General features: G+C 45.1%; 1 protein-coding gene across 1 annotated transcript in view; it reads left to right on the top strand.

Moving 5' to 3' along the window:
- The window catches only part of Gabbr2 (gamma-aminobutyric acid type B receptor subunit 2), a 364,313-nt gene that overhangs the window by 198,825 nt on the left and 156,021 nt on the right, over window positions 1–9,467 (top strand). Inside the window, exon 6 of the mRNA XM_010614387.3 lies at window positions 1,577–1,777. Within this exon, the coding sequence (XP_010612689.1) occupies window positions 1,577–1,777 (201 nt within the window). The remainder of the gene's footprint in view (window positions 1–1,576; window positions 1,778–9,467) is intronic.

Genomic DNA, 9,467 nt, shown 5'->3' with positions numbered 1-9,467 from the left:
AAAAAAAAAAAAAAAAAAGAAGGGAATGTCAGTAATGGGTCTTGACTCTTATTCCTCTGACTTACTAGCTTAATTTGGGCCAATTTCTCGGTCCCTGGGCCTAAGATGCTTTCTCTGGAAGACAGATAACCGCACATAGCTCACGGTGTTACTGTGAGTGTGAAACAACACACATACACAGCCATGCACGCCACAGAGGCTCGATACTTTTGGGGTCCTCCATGAGGAAAGATGGGAGCTGCCAATGGTTAAATGGCCTGGGGTCACTGGGGTTTTTCTTTTGTGCAAACAGCCTGTCCTCATTCAGGTCTATAATAATTAACTGTTCTTTAAAAAAAAAAATTTTCTGTGGACTAAATCCCACTCCTTACAGGGTAGCCCAGGAGGCAATCTCTAAATATCCAAGCCCATTGCCTGCTTTTGTTCAATGGAGATTTTGTGAAAGTGATTGAAATGTGAGAATTATCTGTGTTTTCCACAATTTTGATTGGAATATTATAATCTAGTTACTAGGAAAATGACTATAATAGGATGCTGCATTATAAGAAATATAGTGTTTAGAATGAAGGAGGTGATGGTCTCATATTGTGAGAGAAGCCTAGAGAAGAAGAGGCAGTGTTGGTCACTGCCTTGAGAGAATTGAAGGACTCTTTTTTGGACAATGTGTAATCATCACGACCATCACTGAAACAGCGGGTAGAGTCCACAGAGATGGCACCTGAGCTTAAGTGAAGGCACAAACCTTCTAACCCACTGTTAGGGAGGAGGTGCCACGCTGCAGCTGTCGTCTCTCAGGCAGCAGGCGTTTGAGCAGTCACCTCCTGGGACTTGAGATATTCTTGGGCACCGGGGCAGCTTTACATGAGGAAGTGGGTGGGGCTGCAGCCCCTGCAGCCAAAGTGAGAGGCCAAAGCCACCTGAGCCACGCAAGGCAGCTGCTCAACTCTGCCACGTTCTGTGGCCTCTCACCCTGGCCCCGCTTCCTGCCCAGGGACACCCGGGTGGGACATGAATTGTCCCCAACGTGTCCTTCAACAGCCAGGAAGTCTCTAGGGCAGCTCTGCTCCAGGTTAAACCTCGTCCTGCCTTCATGGGGTGCTGGTATCTCCACCCGCGTGGACTCTGGTCACCTCTAGGCCTATGTACCACTGATGGGAACCTGGAGTTTCCTCGAAGAGTTGGTATATTTTCTCTCTACTATAATGAAGGCTACGTTAATAATCCTGTTGCCCTTGCATCTTGGGCCTCCAGGAATCTCATGGTGAACTATGCAGCTTATTTCCATACACTGTCAGACCTTTGGTCTGCCCATTTATCTACTGTTCCCCTTACCTCCAGGAACCATAGAATCGTTTGTTTTCCCCGTTGGGGTTTCATGTTTACAGTATTGCTGATTTTATTACACAGGTTGCTCGTAAACTACCTTCGGCCCTTTGAGAGATAGGAAGGAGGAGACCAAGCAGATGATGGAGCCCAGAGCAAATCCTCCAGGGAGAGGAGGCCTGGCCTCCCCCATGGGCACAATGCACGCTAGGTCTGCATTCAGTGCCCTCACTGCACCCTTCCTCTCTTGCAGGCCTACGAGGAGAACATGTTCGGCAGCAAGTACCAGTGGATCATCCCCGGCTGGTACGAGCCCTCCTGGTGGGAGCAGGTGCGCACCAAGGCCAACTCTTCCCGCTGCCTTCGGAAGAACCTGCTGACGGCCATGGAGGGCTACATTGGCGTGGACTTCGAGCCGCTCAGCTCCAAGCAGATTAAGACCATCTCAGGGAAGGTCAGTGCCTCGTGTGCCCGTGTCAGCTCCCAGTCTGCACCCCTCTGATCACCTGTTCTGCTAATGGTGGCCAAAGAGGCACGGATGTTGTCCAGGAAGTTGCTGTGTGACTCTGAGCGAATCACTTGACTCTCTGAGCCTCGGGAACCTGTGAGATAGGGACCGTGGGCAGGGACCTGTGAGGATAAGATGAGGTGAGGATATTCTCAGACACAGCTGGGGTCCTGACTTTTGTGCCACTGACCATGGGGCCCTTGAGGTTCTGTCAGAGACCTGAGATGTCATCCTCAGACCTGGACTGTCATTTCTGTGTCTGTGATGCCTCCGTCTCATAAACAATGCTGTCCTGGAGGGGAGGAAAGACCCCTCAAGCTGACCTTGGGAAGTGGGCTATTGACCAGCCAGACTGGTCCAAAGCCCAGTTTTGCCACCTCTCAGCTCCCAGATGGGGCCCTTGAGGTTCTGTCAGAGACCTGAGATGTCATCCTCAGACCTGGACTGTCATTTCTGTGTCTGTGATGCCTCCGTCTCATAAACAATGCTGTCCTGGAGGGGAGGAAAGACCCCTCAAGCTGACCTTGGGAAGTGGGCTATTGACCAGCCAGACTGGTCCAAAGCCCAGTTTTGCCACCTCTCAGCTCCCAGACTCTTACCCTCCATGCGCTCTCCAACTCTTACCCTCCATGCCGTCCCAGGGGTTAGGCGGCATGGGATTAATGATGCATCGCGTGGTGTGGCCAGCACGGTACTGGCACCTTGGTGTTCTCACAGCTGGGAGCAGAGCTTGGGCCAAGCCTGAGACCTCAGGGCCTCCACACCTGCCATGGGTGTCGCTAGCCCCCCGCCTGTTTGTCCTGTAGGGCCGTGCGTGAATATTCCATCCAGTGCATAGATTATCAGTACTCGGGATGATGGTCCTGGTGAAGGTGCTGACATGTGTTTCACTCCTGACCGGTAGCTGAATGTCATGCAGCTGGTGTGTGATTCTTTCTCCTCCTCTAAGGGTTAAATTCTCCACCCAGCCCCAGCCCCAGGGTTCTCATGGACCCAATTTCATTTAAAGAAAAAGCTTCATAATAAAGTACACACACACACACACACACTCACTCACACTCACATACACTTTTATTCATTATTTAATCTCAATCAGAGCCAACTCTACACAAATAATTTATTGATTTGTCAAAAAATGGCAAATCATTAGGACACATTTTGTAAACAACTCCTTAGATCATCTTGGCACCTGGTTAGAAAACACTGGGAAAAAAAAAACCCAATTTCATACCAAAATCAATACATATATAAAGTTTTTGAGGTGTTAAATAGTGACCAAAAATGACTCGTTTTATTTTGGTAAATGTTATTTTTAATGGTGTCACTGTTTCATTATAACTTAGGTCCAGGAATGCTCTATATTTTAAGCTAAAAATAGTATAAAATTTGAGGAAAATACCAAAACTCAGAAAAAATCCATAAAGGCAGACAGTATAATAACTAAACTGACAGACTAAAGAAGATGAAAGATTTAAAAGACCCACAGGAAGACAAGTGGAGATGTAGCCCTGAGGCACCCTGAGAAGTTTCTGGAATATTGTTCCTTGGTCCAGGAGACACACAGGGTAGAGCAAAATACAAGGATCTCCACAGGAAGAGCATTTTCCATGATGGTTTCAGGAGGAAACACTGTGACATTTGTAATGATGTCACTCAGATGACTGAGTATCATTCCTTAATATTTTTACTTGGGACTGGTGAGGAGGTGGCCTCTCCCCTCACTAACCTGTGTGTGGGACACCTTGTGGCCATTCACTGTATCCCCCCATTTATGAGTGTCTTAGTTACTTTTCTCATCACTGAGATAAAATACACAACACCCAAAGTTAAAGGAGGAAAGGTTTGTTTGGCTCACAGGTTGTAGAGATTTCAGTTCATGGTTGGCTCCAAGGTAGGGTGGCGTGGCAGAGGGGCATCACAGAGGAGAAACAGTTTATGGCAGGCAGAAGGCACCAAGACAGCAAGCGGCAATTGACAAATGACAAGAGACAAGCAATGAACCTCTTTCTGTCTCCTATCTCTTATCCAGGCTATCCACCCTGAGGGAAGGTAGCACTCACACCCAGGGTGGAGCAGCCTTAATCCTAGCATCTCACCTAAATCAAACCCAGCATCACTTCCTTGATCCTAGCATCACACACCCTAGATCCAGCACCTCCATGAAGCCCCACCTATGACCCCATGAGGCTGGGAGGGGGTGCATCTAGACACAAGCCATAACAATGGATGACCCATTTCTAGGACCCCATAGTACAGCAAAACCACCAGGATGGCCCCAAAAGTCACAGAGCCCCAGTTCTGGTCCCTACAGTTTTTGAAACAAGAGGTGGCATTTCTCACATTAGCCTACAGTGACAAGGTGACAGAAATTAGGGGGCAAGGCTATGGTGTTCTGCCTCCTGGAAAAGAAGTTATTCTGACTGGCCCAGAACTGTCTCCACCAGATGCCAGGGTTCCAATAGCAGGTAACTCACTATTTCTCCCTTAGATTCCATACTCATCCCTCTGGGGAATGCCACTGGCCACTCAGGCAGGTCCTGCTGGCCCGTTTATCTAGATCTGGCAGTGGTGATCATATTCTTGGAGGCAATGCTCCTACATACTAAACATTCCAAACCCTTCCAGGTATAACTTACAGATCTGGGGTGGGGACTAAGGGCAAACTTTAGAGGGGTGCCAGGGCTGGGGATTTAGCTCAGTGATGCCGTGCCGGCCTCAAAACTGCAAAGTCCTGAGTTTGATCCCCAGTACCAGGGGGAAAAGTTGCGGGGGGGCTGCCAAAACTTCAATCATCAAGGATTTAAAAAATATGTTAATGCAGTGCTTTCTTAAAAACTAAAATTAATGGCAAAATTGTTGTGATTTTTAAAAATATGGCATTAGAACATTTTTATCCTGATTTCTGAAGGTGTTTTTGTTTGTGTGTCAGCTTCCCTTAACATTTTGCACCTGAAGTAAGTGTTTCATTTGTCTCACTGTAGTCCCAGCCCTACACAGGTTGTTTGTCAAGCCCCTCCCACTCCCAGCCTGTCCTCTGGGCTTGTGCTTGTTGAGTGCTCCCTTCCCAGGGGGTGGGGCCCAGGCCCACGGTCAGTGTGGTGCTGGCTGCTGAGTTGGTTCTTATAGGTTTGGCCCTGTGGTGTCCGTGAAGTCAAATATTTGTAGACCACAGCAAGTGAGTGAGCTCTTACAGTACTCACTGTTTACAAGCAGGCATCGAGAGGGCAGAGGAGGAAGGACACAGCCAAGGGCATTGTGACTGGTTTACTAGTAGGCCTTAAAATTATTCGTCCACAGATCCTCTCTTGGTTCCTGTGACTGGCTATTTGGACAGAAACCATTTTCAGATGTCATTCACTTGAGACTCTAGAGAAGGGACTCCTGGATAACTCAGGTGGCCCTAAAACCAGCTCCAGGGGTCTTTGTGAGAGAAAGACAGAGGGAGACTTGATATACAGTGGAGAAGCCCTGTGAAGATGGAGGCAGACACTGGAGCAGTGTGGCTACAGGAGTGTGCAGGACTGGCAGACAACAGCAGCAGAGGCGGGAGAGGCTGGGGACCATCCCCTGGAGCCTCCAAAGGAGCCAGCCCTGCTGATGCCTGGATCTTGGACTGCTAGCCTCTATGAGGGGGAAAGAGTTGTTTTAAACTGTGTTCTCCAGTTGGTGGAATTTGTTGGCATCCCCCAGCATCTCACTGGCTCACCAGGCAGGTCAGAGGTGAGTCCAGGACTCCTAAGCCCAGCTCCATGACCTTTCTAACTGCTCCCCATGCTGTGACAGGCTTGGGAGGCTTCCAGATCCACTTTCTGTGCTGCCTTCCTATCAGGATCCCCTGGCTCTCGGGATTCAGAGATCTGGCTCCATCCTGTGTCACAGCCATTAATCTGCGGCCTCTGAGCCATGCCCCCTCCCTGGGCATCCGTTTCCTCTACTGCAAGTGGGAGGTTTGGACCAACTAGCTCAGGGACACATAAAGCTTTGGTTTTTGGTTGTGTAAAGCAGCGTGGGTCATGGCGCAGCTTGGGGGCGGGCTACAGTGCTAAACCTGGAATCTCCCAGAATAGAGTGGACTCTGGTAGAGTCAGAGATCCTGGCAGGTCAGTGGCCCCTCCAGCTCTCAGTCCCCCAGGTCCCTTCCTCTAGATGCCTCGCTCTGACATCAGGATGTTCCCGGCTTGCTCGCCAGCACCAGGAGTGGGTGGTGAGAGGACCATGGATTCCCTGTAGAAGCTCAGGCCCAGGGCTCCCCACAGGAGTGTCCAGCACTGGGACAGTAGGGACCTCCAGGCTGTTCCCAGCGCACCCACAGCCTATTTTCCAAGTTTCCAAGGAGGTGCCCCTGTACTTACCTCCAAAGACTTCAGTGCCTACTCTTTCTCCTCCCTGAGGTTCCCCCGTACTGCTTCACTCCTGCAGAGTCACTGTTGACACTGGTGACTTCACATGTCAACTCCTATCTCTCAAGGTCCTGTTCCTTGTGTTCCCATTGTAAACATCTACAGTTCAGCCTGATTTCTCAGTGACAATCTGCTCTCTGTAAGGACATTCTTCCCGTTTCTCTGTGCCACTGAGACACAGAGCTGGGCCACTGCACCAGACCTGTCACAAAATCCTGGAACCAGTGGGGATTTCAGAGAGAACCAGCTCCCATCAAAGGCTCAGGTTCAAATGTCTATGCCCATCAACAACCATTTATCCTACTCATTAGGATTGCGGAATGCACAAACCTGGAAAACCCTCAGCCCGAGGCCCAGAACCTCCAAACACTTGTCCATCTGCCTCTGACCAAGGACTGGGAGCTTTTTGTATATTCTAGATATTAGACCTCTGCTTGAAGAATAGCTGTCAAAAAATTTTTCCGTTCTGTTGGTTGTTCTCTTTACACTGTTATTAGTTTTTTTCTTTTGCTGTGCAGAAGTTTTTAAATTTGATGTGATCCCATTTACTGATTTTTGGTGCTATTTCTTGTGTGACAGAGGTTCTCTTCAGAGTGTTCATGCCTATGACTAATGTCTTCAAGAGTTTTACCTCTTTTACCTTCTATCAGATTGTTTCTGTTAAGCATCTAGATCTTTGATCCATTTTTATTTTAGTTTGGTACATGGTGGCAGATATGGGTCTAGAATCATTTATTTGCATATAGATAGCCAGTTTTCCCAGCACCATTTATTAAAGAGGTTATCTTTCCCCAGTGTATATTTTTGGTCCCTTTCTCAAAGATCAAATAGCTGAACGTGCTTGGGGCTGTTTCTGCATCCTCTGTTTTGTTCCATTGACTCACATGTCTGTTTTTGTACCAGTACCACATTGTTTTTATCACTGTAGCTCTGTACATAACTTGAGTCCAGGATTGTTATGTCTTCTGCTTTGCTGTTATTGCCCAGGATTGTTTTTGCTATTCTGGGTCTCTTTTCGGTTCCATATAAATTTTTGGATTGTTTCTCTAGTTCTATGAATGAGTAATGCTGCTGGTATTTTGCTTGCAATTGCATTAAATCCATATATCAGTCTGGGAAGTATGGCCATTTTGACAATATTGGTTCTGACTATCCAGGAGCAGGGGATATCTTTCCATTTTCTGATATCCTTTTTAATCTCCCTTCCCTTGCTATTCTGGGTCTCTTTTGTCTTCAGATAAATTTTAGGATTATTTTCTGTAGTTCTGTGAAGGATCCTGTTGGTATTCTGCTTGGAATTGCATTAAATCTGTATATCAATTTTTTAAAGTATGACCATTTTGGCAATATTGATTCTGCCTATCCAGAAATAAGATATCTTTCCATTTTCTGATGTCTTCCTTAGTCTCCTTTTTCAGAGTATTGTATTTTTCATTGTGAAGGACTTTCTGAGAAGTTTCTATTCATTTCAGTTGACTATTGGTTAGGTTAATTCCTAAGTATTTAGTTTTTCTTGATGCAATTGTGAATAGCATTATTTTCCTAATTTCTTTCTCAGGGAGTTCATTAATTGGTGTACTGGAATAGTACTGATTTTTGTTTGTTGATTTTGTTTTGTTTTGTTTGAGACGGGGTCTCTCTATGTAGTTGAGAATGACCTCACTATGTAGCCCAGGCTGGTCTCAAACTCACAGCAATCCTCCTGCCTCAGCCTCCCAAGTGCTGGAATTACAGGGGTGTGCCACCAGGCTTTGTGTGTTGATTTTGTATCCTGATACTTTATTGCATTTATTAATTCTAGGGGTATTTGGTGAAAATTTTGGGGTCTTCTTTGTACAATATCATGTTTTCTACAAATAATGATAATTTGACTTCTTCCTTCCCTGTACATATCCCTTTATTTTTCTTTCTCTTTTCTGATTGCTTTGGCTAATGTTTTAAGAACTGTATTGAACAAGAGTGGAGACAAGATGTCTTTTACTTGTTCCTGAATTTAGAAGGAAAGCTTTCAGCATTTCCCTACTTAATATGATGTTGATAAAGGTGCCATATATATATTATGGGTTTTATCAGGTTAAAATATGGTCCTTCTATACCTGCTTTGTTCAGGATTTTTTATCATGAGTGAATATTGGATTTTGCCAAAGGTTTTTACTTTGCCTATTGAGATGATCATGGATTTTTGTCCTTGCTTCTGTTTATGTGCTATATTACATTTATTGATTTGTATATGTTAAAACATCCTTGTATCCCTGGGATCAGTCATGATGTATGATCTTTTTGTAATTTGTTGCATTCTGTTTGCCAGAATCTTGTTTTGAATTTTTGCATCTATGTTGATTTAAAAAATTGACCTCTAGTTTTCTCTTTTGGTTGGACCCTTGTATGGTTTTGAATTAGGATAATGCTAGCTTCCAGGAATGACTTTGGGAATATCCTTCCCTTTCTAATTCATTAGAGTTTAAGACAAATTGGCAGTAGATCTTACCTGAAGTTCTTGTAGAATTCAGCAGTGAATTTATCATGTCCTGGGCTCTCTTAGTAGGTTTTTCATTACTGTTTCATTTTAACTGTCTGTTGTTGGATTATTCAGGGTTTTTATATCTTCTTGGTTCAGTGTTGATAATTCATATGTATCTTATGAATCTATCCATTACTTATAAATTCTCCAAATTATTATTTTTTGCTTTTTTTTTGAAAGAGTGTCTCCCTGTTTGTTCAGGCTGGCTTTTATTTAACTCAGTATGTATACCAGGCACTGATCCTCCTGCCTTCACCTCCCAAGTGCTGGGATTACAGGTGTGCATCACCGTACCCAGCTAAAGAAGGGAACACCCTCAGAGGGCACTTACAGGTTTTCAAAATAGTTACTAATAATCTGGATCTCACTGGTATCCATTGTGATTTCACCTTTTTTTTTATTTCTAATTGCATTGATTTGGGTCTTGTCTTTCTTTTGCAGGGGTAAGATTGGCTAAACATTTGCCTATTTTGTTCATTTTTTCAGAGAACCACCTTTTTGATTCATTGATTCTTAGTATTTAATCTCAAATTCATTAATTTTTGCTCTCATATTTATAATTTCCTTAATTATTACCCTTAGTTTTGGATTGTTCTTTTTCTAGGACCTTGAGTTACATCAGTAGGTTATTTATTTGGGCTCACTCTGCTTTTGTGATCTGGGCATTCACAGCTACAAACTTTCCTCTTAGGACTGCTTTCAATGTGTCCCATAA

Source organism: Fukomys damarensis, unplaced genomic scaffold, assembly GCF_012274545.1.
Source record: "Fukomys damarensis isolate Sample0158 unplaced genomic scaffold, DMR_v1.0_HiC HiC_scaffold_36, whole genome shotgun sequence".
Lineage (NCBI taxonomy): Eukaryota > Metazoa > Chordata > Mammalia > Rodentia > Bathyergidae > Fukomys > Fukomys damarensis.
This window is presented reverse-complemented; position numbering and strand designations above follow the sequence as displayed.